The following is a 20,212-nucleotide window of genomic DNA, read 5'->3' on the forward strand; positions in this document are numbered from 1 at the left end:
GAGCCGAATTCAGCTGCGCAACCTTCCAGCTGGACTGTGATTTATAAAGCGAACATTGCGTGCAAGTGTGCGTGCACAGGGTTTTATAAATCCGGATTTTTTTTTGCACCCGCCATTTTTGGCTTTTGGCTTTACGTGCACTTTTAGTATGAATCCTGCGCACTCTTTTATAAATGAGGCCCCTGGTTATTGTAAAACCCACAATCACCTCCTTTGCCTTGTTTATATTCAGGATGAGGTGACGGATCTCCATGCTGAGCCTTATGTCCCACACTGATACCTCCAACAACGGGTCATTTCTGGAGATGACAGGACTTACTGGAGGTCTGAGGTGTACAGAGTGAAGAGAAATGGTGGGAGTACAGTCCTTTGTGGTGCTCCTGTGCTGCTGACCGAACAAGGCAGTCTTTGTCAAAGTTGAGCAGCACTGTAAAGCTTTCTAGGAGAGCAGCAGATTCATTCGCAGCGTTCTGCCATGGACAGCATGTCTGTTCAATATGTTTGTTCATATGGACCTATGAACAAAGATATTTCCAAGTTCCAGTAAGGTCCTCAAGCCTTTAGCTGTTCTTTTATTCACTGAGGATCCTGCATGCGGGGTCATCTTGGCTGGGCACCCACTTTGAAGAGGAATTACCAAAGTATTAAACTGTTCTTATTGACTTCAGTCTATTTTTGTACCAACGTTATGCAGATCATATGTCTTCAGAGATCTTTTTATATTTGTCTGTTTTCAAGCAAGTTTTGTTTGTCTGTTTTTGTGATGGATAAACATCAGATCACATTTTATGTTATATTAATGCAGAAAACCAGTAAATTCCTTAGACTTCACATACTTTTTCATGTAAAACAGCAAGAATTACTTGAGAATACTTTTCTTCTGTCAGTTTATTTCTTTCTAAATGCTTCATCTTTTTTTTCCTCAAATCAGAATTATCAGGGGAAAAGAGCGATGAAGAATGTATATTACTCTGGAGGAAGATGCTAACAGCTTCCCTGAAGCTTTCAGTCGTTCAGAGTTGGGAGCTACTCGAGGTCAGCGCCTCAGACTCAAGACTGAATTATGGAGGGAAGCATCCATTCGTGCACGCTATGTCATAACCCACAAACTAAACATCCTCATAGCGTCTTGACATCAGGCATTCTGTTTGACAGCCTGAAGGCTCTAAAGTTCACTCTCTGGACGAGGAAGCTGCACGCAAGATGAACATATTTCAAATTTAAAGAAGAATATCTTTATTCCAGGAGAGCGGATGCGTACACATATATATATAAACAGAGCTGAATGGATTGTGTTCTTCATCAAATAATCAGGACAAGAAGAGCTAGATATGTCAGGGTAATATTTATATCATAGAAAAATACTATCTGTTGCCTTTTTTAATACAGCCTCTTTTGCTTAATTAATTAATTTTTTTGAAATCAAAAACATGCTTCATGTCAAAAACTTCTTGGACTTTTACATGTGTTTAGGAAGTCATGTGTGTACTCACTTAATACAAAAACCACACTTTAGGACATTCTGGTCACTAAATCAGACTTTATAAAAGCATTGAAGACAAATCACCAGAAGATCTTAATGTTTTCACTTCTTTGTTGGTTTTTTTTTATAAACATAAATGCATATAGTCCAAAAAGATTCAACAATTTTGCATCTTTAACAAAGTTTGTATTAAGATGTATTGATCCCATCCATCTGGCTGTCCGAATGAAAACAGAACAGAACCCATTTTTTTCATTTATTCTAGTAGTTTTACAGCCTGTCACGATGTTCCGTCTGCGTCGTACCTCTAACTTACCAGCAGACAGAATTGGTATTCAGTCTGAGCTTTATCTGAGCTGGATGTCCTTTATGTCCCTCATCGATCCACAGTCAAGTGAAACCATTGACTTTTCCCGCCAATGAAAGAGGAGGTCAACAGCTGGCATGGCTGTTTTAGTCTTATAAGGCGAGCCGGAGCCAGCGTAAACTTTATAGGATCTGTCTAAATGAAAGTCAAATATACTTGACCCCCATAAATAATGTTATTCTGAGTGTCAAGAAGAAAAAAAGTTTCAGTCCTACTTCATCTTCAGCCTGACTCATTGTGATAGCAGACAGACACGTAATTACTGAACTGAGACAGTTTCTTTGCCAATCACTAAACAAAGTGTTTCAAAGATGGTGATTAACAGGAAGTTTCCCCCCGGCAGCACGCATCAGTGCAGTGTGGATGGTAATTGCATGATTCACGTTATAGACCATTCCTACCGGAAACATTGTGAGATAGTGTGAGTCAGAAAGAATTGAAAAAGTAATATAAATGAGATAATACAGGCAGAATGATATCACAGACCACATCTGATTATTATCTCATCCTCTTTTCAGTGAATAATAGTCACTAATGAACATTTTGTGTAGAAAATAATTTGAATCGAAGATATTTTGTGTTTTTCTCACTCACTTTATTTCAGGGCTGTAGCACTTTCCAGAAAGTGTTGAAATGGTGGGGACTGAGCACTTTGTTGACAGTCATTCTTTCAACAATCCCACTGCAAAATAACCTTTCAGGTCTTATTCTGTCTTACCCTATATGTGAACAAAATTGATGTTTGCCCTCTTTGTTTCAAAACTCTGCAGACTCTTTATTGGTGACAGGTCCGGACTGCAAGCAGGCCAATCCAGCACCCGAAGCCTGTTCTTCCTCAGCTATCCTTCAGTATGATGTGCAGACTGTAATTCTGCATTGTCCTATTGAAAAATGCATAAAAGTCCTTCTAAAAGATGTTGTCTTGAAGGCAGCATATGTTGCTCCATAATATCTATGTATTTTTGTGCATGAATGCTGCCAAGTGCAAATGACCTTTGCCAAGGGCTCTGATACAACCCTGCACCACAACACGCACACACATGCACACACGCATACTCGGTGACTTTTGGATTTGTTACAGATTGGACGATCCTTTTCATTTCTGAGCCGGAGCATCCAACATTCTTTTTTTTTTGCACTTCCAGCAAATATCTGGAATACTGATTCGTCTTACTACAACACATATTTCCACGCCGTGGTGATCTATCTCGATGCCCCCAAGCAGAGACTGGTTCTTGCTGCTCCTTCTCTTTATACTCGATTTCTATCCCTAGATTTCTTCTGTCCCAGCGTTTATTTGTGATATGCTGCAGCCTTGAAAAGGAGGAATGATTGTATATTAATAAATCAAATGCCTTTGATGACATGAAACATGAAATATATTGTCTGCAATTAAATATAAATCAAAGAAAATGTAAGAATCATTGTTGTTATGCTTATTTGTTTATTTGTTTTTTGCATTTCTAGAACTGTCCCCATTATGAAAACCCATGAGGTTATGAAAATCCAAATCCAGAGCGCCGTTGAGCAGTCCATCAAAGTAAAAGCAGTCGATTTAAAGAACACTAAACTAAATGATGAATAATATCCATAACGGAATTTGCTATGAAATATGACTATTGCTGGCTCTGCCTTTGTCATACACACGAGACTGTAAATGTATAAATTAATAATTTCATACACAAAACAGAGAGGTGTTAATAATACAAGGAGAACTAAACCAATCAGAAAAGTTTGACATGACAGTTGCTCTCAGATTTACTAATAACCCAAATATTTCAGCTTTTAGAGGTAAAATATGTCCTATGGTATTTCTTTTTAGGGTGTCTTTTAGCAGAAGAAAAGTGGGGTGCCAGAGACAGTCCTGTCTCAAAAGCCCTTAATTCCTTGAATAGGTTCAACACCAGATCCAAAAAGGTGGGACAGTGTGAAAAATGAAGATTAAATATTTTCGGAAAATCTTCAAATTTCCAAAGGGTTCAGGACACGCCCAATAAAAGGCTAGAAAGGTATGTGGTACTTAAAAGAAACACCTGGGGAACATTTTGAATCTAATAAGGTTAACTGGAAACATGTCAGTGGCATGAGTGAGCATACAAAGCATCTTTTCACGCATCTAAGTAAAAATGGGCAGATGTTTACCAAAAAATTTGAAACATTTCATCAGTGTGAAATTGCAAAGAATTGTAAAGAATATTTAATCATTTATAGAACATCATATCATCAAAAGATTCACCGTATCTAGAAAATTATCTTTAAAAAAAAACTGGCGCGCATAAGCTTCAGGGTGTAAGTTGGGATGGCAGTAAACACAAGCATGTTTATGTGATGAAAATCAGTGATTCCAGGAACACTTCCAGGAAATCACTATTAAAGAGCACAGCTGGCCGCGCCTTCCTCGAACGTTGATTAAAGCTCCATCATGCAAAGAAGAAACCATATGAGAACATGATTCAGAAATGATGTCATGGGCCAAAGCTCTTTAAAATGGATTAAGGGAAAGTGGAAAACTGTCCTGTTGTCATAGAAATGGAAATTTGACTTTTTGTTCGGAAACCGAGGCGAGCTCTCGGGCCTTCCTCCTTTACATTTTGCTGAATTAATTCCCAACTGAACCTCATCAAACATGACTGAAATGTTAATATTCAGGCAGCACTTGAGCACTAAAATAAAAAAGCTTGCTTGAAAATGATTATATAGATTTACCTTCAAGCTAACAGCACATTGAAACAAGACAATCCATCCTTTAACAGGCCTTTTTGTTTACACAGTATGAAAAACAGCTAATTAATTTAATTTCTGCCCTGAACCGAGCTCTCCTCAACATCATTAACTTCATATTAACGCTGTAGAAATTACAAACTGAATCACAAGTGCTTATCTGAGCAGCATATCAGTAAATCTGAATGCATCTGTTTTTGTAACACTGCATGTTGTTAACCGTGCACTGATGACCCTCTGTGTAATGATGTGTATTTTACTATTAGCTCCTGTAATTGTCTGACAGTTAGTGTGTGCATTGGGGAAACAGCTTTCTGCCTATATAAACTTATTTAGTCACTTGCTTTACGTAGTCTTTTACGACTTTCTTGCTTATGTGTGCACAAATATTTACTCAAGCACCATCATTACGAGTGCGCTTAACGTGTTTCCTGTTACAATCCACACTATTCTACTCGGGGTGGTGGGGGGGCTTGATTGGGAAACTCTGTGACTGGCTTGTAAAGTCATTTTCCCTTTCAGCAAGTCAATGGTTTCACATGAATATTCATCATTGTCATCTTCACCTAGACAAAGGCTGAAAACCAGAAGTGTGAATACTGAATGAAATAATCAGCAGATGATCAGCAGATTTCTGACCTTTTTATGACCTTAATATGGAGCTAATTCAAAGAATCCCAGGTAGTAAAGTTATGTGGTCATCCATCAACTAAAGGATTGCTCTTGTGTGTCTTAACTTCCTCAGCCTCCTCTCATGTTTCTCACGCATTAGTTTCTTTGGATACAATCATCCGTTAAATGAATGTACTGTAGTGAAACACTCAGAGGAAACATGTATCTTATGAACTCATTTAATATGCTCTTACAGTGCCAGTGGTTTTATTGTCTTGTTTGAACATCTCAAAGCACCTGTTAAAGTTATACTGGTACAGTTTAGGAAATCCTGTTGTTATGGTTACCCATAAAGAGTGGGATCGATGCTTAGACTACACTCTGGAGAATGGCAGCTGGTCTGTCCATTATTTTAATTTAGATTGAGCAACTTTAACTAAATCTGTTAAAAGCATTTTAAGATCTTTCTGTGCTGTATTAAAGGAGACTGCCCACAAACACTTGATGAGCTAACATCAATTTAAGAGCAGATACGATGTTGTTTTCAGGTCACCTAGCCGATTCTAAACATTTGGACCAATTTTCCAGCACTTTAATGGCGCTTTTCCACTAGTAACTACTCAGCCCAACTCAACTCACCACGCCTCGTCTCAGCTTGACTCGCCTTGCCCTCGTTTCTTTTCAATACCCAGATCAGAAGTAGGCAGGGTTGGAGCGAAGCTGCTGTGACATATTCGATTGTGCGATTGGGCCGACCCCCTGCCCAATCGGTGGCCTGTAGTGTGATGATGTCAGATGCAGCCCGACTCAGCCGCTTAGAACATCGGAAGAGTAGTTACAGAAAGAGTATCTACTCGGCACGTTAGACCCCTAGTGGAAAGGCGCCAAACCGAGTAGAGGCGAGTCGAGTCGGGCTGAGTAGGTACTAGTGGAATAGACTTCAGAATGTTAAGCACGACGCTTAAAACAAGAGTTGATGGCCTGAGGAGGGAGAAAGGACTATCTCTAGGACTAAAAGCAGACTAACTTGTTTTTAAGTCTCCTCAGCTTAAAAAATCAAGGTGTTAACCTCGTTAACATGTTCCTAAGATGTTGTTTTTATGTGTATGCACATTGTGCCATCTCCCACATATGGCAGATCTGATATATCATGTTCCTGTTTTACACCAGTCAACGATCCAACAGTCTCTAATAGATTTCTAATATACTGTAGTTAAGTTTCTAACTTCTGAAAGCAGCAGAACGTGAACACCACTCTGATACTTCAAACTACATAATTAAGCTTTCTCTTCTCCCTAATTAAATCATGTGTAGCTAAATTACTTGAATATTAAACTGGAATTCTCATAATGTAGTGGAAACACAGGGGCAGGGCAGGGCAGGTCAGTGACATCTGCTGGTAGGTGGAGTTGTGCGGAGGGTCAGATTAGCATATTTATCTTATTTAATGAATGAGAAAAAAGGTTTCACTTAAGTCAGGGTAAACGTGGATGTGGGGATGTCATGACTATTTTCCAGAATGAGCTGAATTTTTAAGGTTAACAGTCATAATATTCAAGCTCCTTCCAGTCTTTTGAAAAACATGCTACCTGAGCACATGAAAACACAGTGGTCAGGTACCGGCAATTATAGGTGTTACATAGTCTAGCTCATGTTAGCAGATCAAGTAACTGGAAGACAAGACAGGGATAAAAAAGTTTTTCCTCATGTTTCATCTGAGTGTCAAAAAAAGTAAACCACCTGAAGAATATATAGCACGTAAAAAGACAGAAGGACAATTGCCAGAACAATGGAAATGTGGCATCACTCTTCAATGTCTTCTCTTCCCTCAATTGTTCAGAGAATCAAAGAACTGGCACACCGATATTAACTTGTTTTTCTTTTTCTAAAGCATCCAGTCATCCAACCTTTGTTAGCTTCAGCTGTCTTGGATACAGATGTTCCTTTTTTTGTAATAAAATGTTGTTACTGAGCTCATTCTCTATACAATGCAACTCATATCCAATCAAATAATATAGAACATTGGAAGTGTTTTACAGTGTTACAGCATCTACATATGACACATTGTTTCATATTAAAGTAGGAAAAACCTCATAACACTTATTGGATGTATTAGTGTTGGAATGGAAAAAACAATAAAATCCAATAAAATAAACAAAAAGAAATGCTCTTCAAACAATCACCTACTGGACTGTTAACTCCATATGAGGGTTGCTTTTGTGGCAAAACTTTAAATATGCAATTTTAGAAACATATGCAAGTTTTTGTGGATTAATAAAACTGCTGAAACAGACTTTATGTTACAAGCTCGTTACATGCTCATATACAGGGCTGCACATAACTATTTTGATCTGGTGCTCAGAGGAGCCCCTGGATATGTGACTTGGGCCTCCAAAAACGCGGTGACCCGTCTCGCCGGATCGATAAAAGAGGGATGCAGGAATAAGTTATAGGCGAAACGATATTTATTTACTTATAAAGATGAATTAACAAATTATGGTGCGTGTTAGTCTGTAGAGTCAGTATAAAAAACATATTTTGCACCTAGGGTTGCCAACTTTCAGAAATAGAAATAAAGGACGCCCCGATTTCAGCAGCACAGGAGCCAAAAAAAAAAAAAAAAACTTCTAAACTGAATAAAAATGTGTTTATTTTATATGAAAAAACGTGTTCTTTAATACCATTGAACTTGCATGACTGTACAGACAGCCAACCATATAGCAGCTGAAATAGCCGCCTATGCTCTGTATGTCCACATCAGCCAAGGTGTAGAATATTGCTACATGTGAAGAATATGGTGTAAAAGTTAACTTATTTCAATAATTCAACTAGAATTTGGTGTAAAAGTTAACTTATTTCAATAATTCAACTAGAATATGGTGTAAAAGTTAATTTATTTCAATAATCAACTAGAATATGGTGTAAAAGTTAATTTATTTCAATAATTCAACTATAATATGGTGTAAAAGTTCATCTATTTCAATAATTCAACTTAAAAGGTGAAACTAATATATTACCTAGTCTTATTACATGCAAAGCAAGATATGTTGAACCTTTATTTGTTATAATTTTGATGATGGAATTGTTTATTGATTTCATAAATTAATTTATTTTTTATTTGGGGTTTTCATAAACTGTGAGCCATAATCAGAGAGCAGGGTCTTGCTGGCGCAGGTAACTGCTGCACGCAGTGACGGACACTGGCTGATTTATGGTTCCGCGTTGCACCAACGCAGAGCTTACGGGGTAGGATACGCGGGAGCGCGAACATACAGTGCGCGTCGCCGCGTAACATCATGCAGCCACTTCTCGGCGAACACATGTTTTCTGTTCGGGTAGTGGTTCAGTTTGGCGTCTCTTTGTAGTTGGTGGTGGTGGAACGCCAAAATAATTACTTAATGGCGCTTGCTTCTTGGACATTTTGACGAGACGTGTCGGGGTTTGTTCAGTAAAGCTGATCCTTACCTCTCTTCCTCCTCAACTCACCGCCGCAACGAGTATGTAGGGGGACGCGCTGTGATTGGCCAGTACCAACTTTGAGTGGCAGTTCTGGGGAAAAGCTCTCCCAATAGATTTTTTAATATTAGTATTCTGGTCTGGCCACAACCAATAATATGAGCCCCAGCTGTTGGTACGCAAAAGCGCTTCGCAGCACAAGATTGACAGCGCACTGTGGATTTTGACGGCGCATGCGCTCTGGCGGCCCATTTATGTGCAGCCCTGCTCATATAAATGATTTGCGGTTGAACACAAAAGTCCTCATTCTAAACAACATTCAAATTTATATAGATGCAACTGAGGATTAATAACTTCACCTACATATGACGTGACACTTTCTAAAACCTAATCAACACACTACACACACCTCAACCTTTACTGTCTTGTCTTTCCATGTTTCACATTGGTGAGTTTAGTCCTTTTTGTCAGAATTAGGAATTCAAACGTTAATAAAAGCTGCCTGCAGCGATGAACGGGCCCTCGCACGTGCAATTTTCACCAATAAAGGTCAAGGACTCAAAACCATGACCGTTGACACCACCCACGAGTCTTTATGTCAAACCATTCAAAAGTTATTGCAGAAAATAGGAACTATCACATATCGTCCAATCAGAAGAAGGGGCGGGGCTAATTTGCACCAATTAAGGTGAATGAGTCATAACCGAATCCGATGACACCACCCACGACTCTGTATGTCATACCATTCAAAAGTTATGCCACAAAATAGGGACTATCAAATATCGACCAATCAGAAGAAGGGGCGGGGCTAATTCAGGCCAATGAAGGTCAAGTACTCAATACCGAGTCCGATGACACCACCCACATGTCTTTATCACAAACCATTCAAAAGTTATGCCAGAAAATATCTAAAAAACGACCAATCAGCTACTAGTATCACTTCCTGTTTAACGTTGAAGTTTGACGCGGCGCCAAGGCCACACCATTTCATGAAAACTCACGATTTTGATAACTTTTCTTCTTTTGTGTCTCCTGAGCGAGTTTCATGTCGAACGGATGATCATGCTAGAAGAAGTTCGTTAAAGTACGACACGTGAAAATGGCATAAATTACACGCTAAAATGACACGATTAATTCAAAATAGCTGACTTCCTGTTCAGTTTCGGCCATGGCGCCAAGAGACATTTCTTTAAGTTGCGACATGATACAGGTGTGTACCGATTTTCGTGCATTTACGTCAAACCGTATTGTGGTTTTCTAGGGGGCGCTGTTGAGCCATTTTGCCACGCCCATTAATGCAAACCATTAAATATCACATTTTTCACCAGGCCAGGCTTGCGTGCAAAATTTGGTGACTTTTGGGGCTCGTTTAGGGGGGCAAAGGCCCTCCTTTCGTCAGAAAAAAAAAAAAAAAAAAAATTCTACAGATACAATAGGGCCTTTGCACTGTCAGTGCTCGGGCCCTAATTAAACATATTATATCAGTCGGTCAAAGAGGGCTGGTGAAGGACACACACTCTCACACCCATTCCCACATCTTAGGAAAAGCAACATCTACTGCAATATACAGTATCCCATTGATAAATGTTTTACCAAATCATGGTACTAACAATTAATATATATGCATATTGTAAAAAAATGCATTTTAAAAAACCTGAGAACTTTAGCACACATGCACATAGTTTTTCAAGAACTCAATAGAAACATCTTTCTTTTCAATTTTTATGTCCTGAATCCGGTTTTTGACCTAATACCCGCTGTGTCACATCGATTTTCTAAAGGTTCTCAATCTTGTTCATGGTTGAATGGTGTTGAGCCCATTCCTGCTGATTTTTTTATGAGAAAGGAGGTAAATATCCAGTAAGGGGCCAATACACAGAAAGAAACAGAGCTATGCAGTCTTAGCTTGATGTTGAAGTTAGCAGTCCAGTGGTTCTCGAACTGAGCAGAATCACAGAATGTTATGTATATGGGAAAAATATAGAAAAAACATTTTAATAATGCAGATATGCAGATTCTTTTCTCAGTAAAACTCCAAGGATAATTTCTTCATGATTAATACTCTTAGTCAAGGGTTTATGTCCATGATTACAGTAACAATATTCATCAGAGTGAGGGCATTACTAGAAAGTTATTTTGCACCAGTAAGCAAAATTAGGACCACATTAAGACAGCGTTTCATTGCCTTTCATCCCACATATAAAAGGTAAAAAACTGTGCTCTGCGTGCTGCAAACACAAATCCTCCAGAACTCCAGAACTCCAGAAATGCAGTTATACGTTTGCGTACAATTTGAAACCACTTGGGTTTGCTGTAGTTTAAAATGCAAGAGTAAGTACTTAGCAGCAGCAGAGGAAGATGAAACCTTCTGTTCTGGCACTAAAACAGGAACAATTTTGCACCTCGATTACTGGCAGTCATGTTTTCTAGCCGTCATATCTGCTAAATAGCTCAGTTAGGTTTGTACAGTGACTCTTAACATAATTCTGCCGCCATCTCAGAGAAAAATAAAACACCAACAGAGAAACAAGAAAGGTTGGCTGCGAGTGAAGGTAAAATGCAGACACAGGTAGATAGCGGAAATTATAAAGACGAGGGAATGAAAGCATATGGAAAGAAATGTTTGATTAAATGGAGTGAATTACGGTGAGCGGGTGAGTTATGAAAGAGTGGCGGAGGGAGACAAAAATAGAATGTGATGAAAAGAGAGATGGTGGGGTGGGGCAGGGGAGGAGGGGGAAGAGAGGTGGCTGATGGTAAAATGCAGAGACGGGGAAAAGAGAAAGGTTAGAGAGCAGAGATTATGGCGGGTAATCCTAGCAGGTCTAAAAGCCCAGCTTTTAAAAAATGGGGTTAATACCCCCCAACCTTTGTTTTTTTGCACATGCTCCATATGATGTGGAAGTAGACGTGTCTGTGTGTGAGTGGATGCAGGCATGAATACAAGACTTCTTTTTCCATACCCTGAGCAAAATCAATAAAGCGCACATGTGAAGTGTTTCCTCTCTGTTTCAGCTGAATGTGTTCAAATCAATGCATCATTTGTTTTACAACTTTCTGACCACATGCTATTTGTGTTATGTGATTGGATTTATTCATCTCCTCAATTTACATTTTCCACACTCGTAAAACCAAACATCCATCTCCTACTCAAGCATACACATGCAATGCAATTAGTTGTTTTGGAAGGAGAAACAACTGGCCTGCATCTGTAATTGACCTCTCCCAGAAGCCTGAAGAAAAGCACCAAACATGACCTTAATCACAAGATGCAGCGAGGAAACACAACTTCATTTAAGAAAAGAGGCGTTTTGTTTGTTTGTTTTAATGAAATGAAAAACACCCTCCTGAATCCTGCCGCCTATTACTTTCATGAGTTTCACCTTTAACGTACTATTTTAGTGGCCTTAATGAAATTACACCCAGTATTTCATCAACTCAGTGTCAGATTTATTAAGCTGTAGCTTATCCTTCTCATTTTTTTCTATCTTTACAAAAAGAAAAAAGTTCCTCTGTTACATCAAAGGACCATCAGTGCCTGAGTTACATGAACTGACTGCACTGAATTTTTATGGGTTTTAAAATGTCTTCTTTTCTCTTATTGTTGGTGCCACTAGGTTGCTTTTGATTGAAATAGATTATTTATCATTTTGGGTTTAAAGTAGTCACGATACTGGATTGGTTTGTGAAGATTAGAAAAAGGATTTTGTGAAAATAATGGCATAAATAAAGGATTATCCAGATATTTTATTAAAAATGGGAAAATAACGCCCCAGCATTTATATGTGGATCTCATATGGATTAAAAGTTGGTTTGTCTGCAGGTTACATGGTTTAAGTGACGTTCAAACTGATTAACTGGGTCATATGGTGCCGAAGTTGCTAAAACTATATGGAACCCACACAACTTCCCCCTTCCCCCCACGAGGCCTCCAAATATTTAGTCCACATATGCTTCCTGTTTAGGGCCCATCGTACTGAAACCATATGGGACCTGTGCCATTTGTCCATTTCAAGCCCAAATCATTTCTAAACCCAAACAACCCACTTATAACCCAGGCTGGGCCCAGATGGATATGGGTATGGGAATGAATATTTCAGCAGGAAAAGATGGTTCAACAGGTGTTTTGAGTTGCTGCAGAGGACTGACTTTTTTTTTTTTTTTTTTTGCACGAGACAAAGAGAGGAAAACACAAGTCTTTTTCAACTTTTCATGGCTTGAGCAGTCGGAGAGGGCAGTTCTGACCTGTTGTAGAGGAGGATGTCAGGTGTCCAGATCTGGTTTGAAGGGAATCGTAGGTTCTGGACACCAGGGTTGTTTTCTGGATTCCAGCTCAGGTAGACGTCCGTCCAGTACTGAGACAGAGAGAACAATTTTTCACAAGAGACTACGGGCTGATATGTTGTTTATACTATGCCTCTCATTTTTCTTAATCCAGAACTTGCAAAGGGTCAAAACCCAAGTCGCATCTATTAAGAAAAAACTGTGTGAGTCAATATAGGAAGTGGATGTGGCCTCATGAAAGTTTTTTTAAAGGCATGGTAAGGGATTTCTGGATGATGTCACATCTTTTTTGATATTTCAAACATTTACAAAAAACAGAGAGCCACCGCCCAGCCTAAAGCATGAACCCGACCCTGTTGGTGACTTGCTGGTGTAATGTTTATTTGTTTATTTGTTTATTTATAGGATCCCCATTAGCTGATGTCGCAACATCAGCTATTCTTCCTGGGGTCCCCAATGCAATTTTAAAAGAACATACATAGTCCATACATACACACATATATCGCAGTTACGGATCACCGTAACACCGAGTCATAATACACACTAACAGCAAACTTTAAGTCTAAAATACATTAGTGGTGAAAAAAAAAAAAGGAATCATACAGTCATTCCAATACCACGAAGTATAACCCACAAATACATTTCTGTAATAAATTATAGCATGTGATATATTTGTTACTCATTGAATTTTATGTAAAAAGTCTTTTGCTACCTTTTTAAAACTGTATTTTGATGTCATATTTTTGATGTTATAAGGTAATGTGTTCCATCCTGTGATAGCTCTGTATAAAACAGTGTGTTTTAAAAAGTTTGTTCTTGGCTTAGGTGCCAGTAATCGTAACATGATTGTCTGGTTGGATATTTATTGACGTTTCTAGTGAGCACTATCTGATCTGCGAAATATTGTGGTTTTTTACTATTAATCAACTTCCTCATGAAAGTAAGGAGACTTAGTGGTGTAATGTTTGTTTACGTTGCCCAGGCTGTGTAAGAAGACTGAGTTTTTCCTTTGTATTATGGGTTATAAGTTGCATACAATTCATACAAGTTATACAAGTTATGAAGAATCAAGTGAACGCTGTTTCCTAGAAATATGTACCTAACCATAAGAGCATACTAAACAGATTGATCCAGTGTGTTCTTCTATTGTTTTCAGGCAACAAGCTACATTAAAATTCAAATAGCTGCTGTTGTTTGCATTTGAAGCCTGGAGTGAAACATCTTTAAATGGTAACACTAGGAATTATGCCAGAGGTGCTATCTCTGTCTGCGTCATGAACACTCATTAATTGTTTTTGTGTCATCTAGACGTTCCTCAGGATCTGTTGATAGGAGAATAACTGATGCTTTTTTGTTTAATTTGGCTGATGGTTGTGAATCTGTCTGTGAGATTTATCCCCCTCTGGCAACAAGCACATGTTTGGACTTGCGGGTACCTCACATTTCAGTGTTGTCACATCTTACACTGGGAGACCACTGTCTTCTCTGGCATACTGTGTTGTAATCTTTCAATTTGAATGTATTAGGCCCAATAAATCATTTAGGTTCCATTCAATTCAGTAGCTTAACCAGGGCCAGTGTGTTATTGTGTAACAATTGTGTCATTTGATGTTAAATTCAGTATAACAACAACCCTCTGCATCGTTCTAAGCCTGAGTGATCAAGTTGACTGCTGCTTGAACATGCAGCCACTTTCCTCTCTCTCCTTCCTCCTGTCCTCTAACTTTCTGCTTGACAAGCCACCTGAAGGTGTTGAGTCTTGAGTATGCTGGTGTCAGCACTGAACGCATACATGTAAATGCATTTTAAAAGTTATTTTGGCATTCTGCCCTTTTGAGCAACCTGAAGCCGAGGCCCGGAAAAATGAGCAAACAAATAACGTGCTGCTACTGATGATGATCTGAAGGGGGACTCAAAACACGAAAAAGATAATACAGTAAAGCTCTGAACTAGAATTAGATGATAAGGAGAGCTTTAAGACCTCAACTATGTTTTAAGAATGAACTGAAAAAAAAAAATATTGTTCCTAGATGTGCACAGTTAAAATACATCAACATGCACTTTATGTTGTGGCACTTCTCCCCTGAGAAGCACAGTCACAGCCTTTGGGAAATAATTGTGTCATAAAAATGTAACTAAACAACATTAAATTGGTGATAATGTACCCCTATCAAACTTTAACTCACCAGCTGCAGCCAGGCATTGGTCATCAGTACCTGGTTCTTTTCATCCTGCAGAGACACAGAAAATAAAGGGGAGTTTTTCCTTCTGCATGAGAGAAGACAACCAAACCAATTCATATTTAATAAAGGAGAGGAAAGGCCTTTGTCATGAGCAAGTCAGCGCTGCTGTTTTGCATTTCTAAAGAAGAACAAAGCAAGCTATAGCAACACAGCCTGAGAGCTGGATCTGTGTAACCAAGTGTAGCTGTGTTTTAGGGCTTCGCAGTGGGACCATTTTCCAGCCATTTAAGACAACAAGAATACTACAGGTCCCTGTGGGCTCTTACGGTGGTGATGAACCGCAAAATGTCATGCTGTCTCTTACAAAATCAAACAGTGCAAGACAAATGAACTAAAGTCTCAAAATAGGTGTAATTTCTCAAAGACTAGACAGTACAGATAATAGACATGCCATTTAAAAGATAATTAAAAGGCAACACTCAGGGTACAATGATGAAAGAAAATGATCATGTTCTGAGCAGTGGATATTTCTTCCCCAACACACGTTTTTTTTTCCAACATAAAATAAAGCACTGACTCTGAAATATTAGCTACCGAATGTTATTTTCTCAACCCAGATTTTGTGATTTTTTTAAAAAACAGTCAAACCAACTTAAACTCTACACAGCAACTCACACTGTACTTGCTGAAGACAATAAAGTTAGAAGATATTTTAATAATTTAGACCGAAGCCAAAAGTCTGAACTCTTTTACCAAATGAACAACTTCAGAAATTGTTTCAAAGTGTTCATATAGCACTAGGGAAATGATCTTCTTCATGTCCAAGCTGCAGGGAAATATGAGCATTTCTGCAAGCGTCAGATTTTCCGCTCCCAGTGAGGAGAGGAGTCAGGAAAGGCTGTGTGGATTTGTTGCTTAAAAGGAGATGATGTGAAGGCTGAATGGGATCAGATGCATTTACATTTTTTCAAAACAAACTTTCACCATATCTTATCTCTTTTGACCTTTTCCGGCGGCGAGCTCTTTTCTCCTTTTTCATAATAATCTTTTATAGACGGAGATGACCCAGATGATTCAAACTCATATCTGAAAGCAATGTTTGGATATACAGTACTTTATCAAAGATTTGTGCGTCTGACTTTGTGTAGCAGCAATTTTAGGAAATTAAGAAATGTGAATTGCACGTATTATAAGATGTATAACCTAAAAAAAGAAAAACTGTTCACCTATTCACGGTCAGAGCGCCTGCAATCCAGCGAACACCTACGATACAGTCTGACAACAGGCATATTTCTCTGTAGTTAATTGAACCTAAATATCTTCGTTCCATCAAAATATCAAACTTTTAAGTCAGGCGCTGTGTTACACAGGAATTGTAGTGAGTAGGTAGTAAGAGTGGATAAGGTCTCTGAGGAAAAGGGATGAAATACCGGAAGCAATCCATTTAAACCTCACAGATGAAGGCAGGCCAGATGACCCGGGAACTGATCAATAAACGACGTGTGTGGACTTTACCACCCATACAAATGTTTTTCACTCACAAACTTAGATTTCTTCAATCAATCTTTAAATCAGTCAACATTTATGCGTACACAATTTAAACACCAAAGCTCTTCACAATTAGAATCAAACAAAAACATGAACAAACAAACAAAAACATGGAAAAATGTTGAGATTAATTAATTAAGATCTGTAATTAATTTAAATAATCTCTTTTGTAATCTCACCTAAAAATTGCAGAGAAAAGCCCTCAACTTGAGGTGTTTTCCTTTAAATTCATTACATTATTGTGGCAGATCAAAAGATTGATAACAAAAAAAATGGCTTCATAAAGTTTTTTTAAAGACTTGCACAGATGCAGTCCTAGCCATTTATCTCCACTCAGTTTGGGGAAGAGCGTTGCTGTGGCAACATCGGTGCTGCTAACATTAGCTGTGGCTGTGCTCGCGACCGGGTGCCTTACGTTTATGTGGTTAAACTTGAGCTGCTTTGGTGGTGAGCAAAGTCCTTTCCACAAAGACCACATATAACTCTACCTTTATCAATGCTGCCGTCGGGGCGTTTTAGAAATGTAAATTCCCCGTTCACTGGACCGACAACTTTCACAACCCCCTCCCACCTGTCCAGCTACGATGGGAGTCTACCAGCGTAGCTGACCACGCCCACACAAAGAGACAGCCAATCAGCGTCCACTTCAAGGTGTGACGGACCATTGTTTTCCACCCACAACTGAAGCACAACAAGCCCACCGCACAGATTTCATAATAAAGGCAACTCGCAAACAGAAAAAGTAAAGTTAGAGATTAAAAAATAGATTTTGTTGAAATTTTGATTATTTGTTTAGCTGTTGCTGCTGTTTTTTTTCCCTCAGGGAGCTGGTTTGGGAACCACTGAATTAAGCAATTAAGAAACATAACACACTAAATATGCCGGTAATTAATTCATCGCAATTAATGCGCAAATTTGACACCCCTACATAAAACGTTGAAAAAATAAATAATTCAACAAAAATAAAAGAGTAAAAAATGACAGCGCTACTATGAGCCAAAATACACAACAGCAAAATACAGTAACAATCACCCCACTTTTTCACCGTCGTCCGTGGAACCTCCAGCAACTTTTATCCAGTTGAACGCAAAGTTCTGCTGGGTTGACGGAAACTTAAAACCTTGCATATTTATGAAGGAGCAAGGCCGTTTATAGCACTAAAAACAAACAATAAGAGCTTTCTTCTTTTCTTCTTCTTCTTCCTCTTTCCCCTTTTCCTGTATCACCATCGTGGATCACCAGTTTCCATCTTAACCTGTCTCCTGCATCTTCTTCTGTCTCAACAACCAACAGCAGATCCTGTTTCACTGGACTCAGAAACTGGCTCTTTTTTCTCCTGCTTTGCAGCTCTCTTGTTTTTATGAGTCCAGTATGGGCGTGCACACTTCTTCACAACACATTTTTTAGACTATGTCAAGTTTGAGAAGAATGATTGAAATCAAGAAATCCGGTTTCACACAAGCCATATTTAGCACAATGAGCATATTTTTTCTTTCCTTTTCTTTCTTTTTAACCAGTCAGATCTTTGCACAATTGAGCATTTATATACTGCACTGCAAGTGCTGTTATTTTAAATGTGTAAAACAGCTCCAGTTAACAGCCTTTGTTATTCGCTATCTGATCAAGTTTCCAAGGCATAGATGTGATGAATATCTCAGTTTAATTCTCCATGAAAGTGTGATCCTTTTTCTGCTGGTGTGAGGTTTGATCAACTGGGTCATCTGCTTTATAGAAAAGTAGACATATGCCCTCTATTTAAAAAAGGACAAAAGAGGATAAGATGAGACGAGATAAGATTAACGGACAAAGTGTTGTTTAAAAAAGGGCCTTTGTTCCCTTTCCACCCTCCTCTTCTTTTAAGTAAGAAATACATGCAGGCTTCATGGACTTTATTCCTCCGTCGGTTTGAAACCTATGTTGAAAAAAAAACAAAAAATAATTTCACAACAACTGAGAGCTGAAGCTGACAACTGTTCCCTCACGCTGTCAGTGACATTCTGATGAAAAGACTGTGTTTTGTCTGCTGTATTTGTGTCCATGTACAGTTTTAGGCTGTAATAACGCTGAGCCATCCATGCCATGTCCCTGCACAACTGACTCCTAAAGTCTGGCTTGTTTGGATAGTGTGAGCGCTCCGTTCGGTGCTCAAGCCTGGCACTTCTGGGGAATATATGCATGACATGTAGATGCAACAGTTCCTTATGACACCCATTTACCAACATAACAGTGTCATCCACAATTTCAAAAATGTTGGTGAGCAATATCTGACTAGAAAAAAAAAAACATAGCAGCTTCAAGTAATCAAAGGGATGCATGACGTATGGACACTGAAATCGTGTTCAAATATATCGGTCATGTCTGAGCATGGCAGAGTACAACTTGTTTTGTGTGAGTGCATCCTTAGTCATCTCTCTGCTGAGCTTTGAACATCTGACCCCAGCTTTACAGTTCTCCAGAGGACGCCCTGAGGCAATAAAGTGATGCAGTTCTTACTGACACAAACTGTATCAAGAAGCAGAGAAAAGAGATCATCAAGGTCGGCAAAGCCATCAACAAATCTCGGCTGCCACATAGTTGCATTTCAAAACCTGAGGAGGACAGCCAGTGCCAATATTTCGTAATAATTCGTACATGTTTCACAAAGGAAACCCGGGAACTCGGAGCTCCTGAAGCAGAATGATAAGTGCTGGCACATTTATCTGGTGATGCAGAGTCAGGCTGAGGTAAAAGTTGAGTCTTTGGCAGACAGCTAGGGTCCTTCTTAGAACTGCATCTTTTACCGCAGCATCAGGGTAGACGGGATATCCAGAGAGGGAAGTTCAGCTGAAACAAGCTGCACTCAAGAATGCTGATCTGTTTGGGAAGGTGAGTGGTACCGGGCACCTGTCCAAAGCAATGGTTTTGGAAAATTAAAAGCCTAAGTGGTGGAAGAACTGCAACAACTAGAGAAAATGTTTTCTTGCAAAGGCCAAAGCCATCTTTTAGTCATGAAAGGGACAGATGAGGGTGGGAAAAAGCAGGAATAATCCACCTCTCTAAATTATAGGACTGGGAAATAAGATTATCTTGAGAGAGCAGCCTGAGAGAACAAAAATCAGGCTTCTTCGTGCCAACAAATAAATCCTTTCAACAGGTCTCAGTTCAGAAAGAGGTACAACCAAGTCTGGTCATAAAATGTAATGTTCAGATGGAGAGGGGACAAAAAACTGCTCTTGCTGTCCCGCAATTGGAGGAACATTCATAAAGAAGTGCCAGACAGAAAGAAAATCAATATACTGGACTCAATTCAAGATGTTGAGATCGTTATTGTTGCTCATAAACTCTTAATATTCCTGGAAACAGCAACCAGGCTGCAGTAACGGTTTATCTCACTGTGCCCTGAGAGAATTAGTTTTTTGAAACATGGACGTCAACATAAATACAGAGACAGACAGAGTTAGCCACTGATGCCAAACAAAGTGGGTGGAAAGAGTCGAATGAAAGTTGGCACCAAAGGACGTGGTGTGTGACGGCTGTGAGTGTGATGTTGGCTGGAAGCAAACCAGAGCGACGAGCCTT

The 20,212-nt window shown here is 39.0% G+C and overlaps 1 protein-coding gene across 1 annotated transcript in view; it reads right to left on the reverse strand.

Moving 5' to 3' along the window:
- chrna8 (cholinergic receptor, nicotinic, alpha 8) overlaps positions 1-20,212 on the reverse strand; it is a 53,079-nt gene that overhangs the window by 14,814 nt on the left and 18,053 nt on the right. The window contains exons 3-4 of the mRNA XM_061725465.1: positions 15,110-15,154; positions 12,885-12,994 (exon numbers count right to left, since the gene is read on the reverse strand). Of these exons, the coding sequence (XP_061581449.1) occupies positions 12,885-12,994; positions 15,110-15,154 (155 nt within the window). The remainder of the gene's footprint in view (positions 1-12,884; positions 12,995-15,109; positions 15,155-20,212) is intronic.

Source organism: Cololabis saira, chromosome 7 (assembly GCF_033807715.1).
Source record: "Cololabis saira isolate AMF1-May2022 chromosome 7, fColSai1.1, whole genome shotgun sequence".
Classification (NCBI taxonomy): domain Eukaryota; kingdom Metazoa; phylum Chordata; class Actinopteri; order Beloniformes; family Belonidae; genus Cololabis; species Cololabis saira.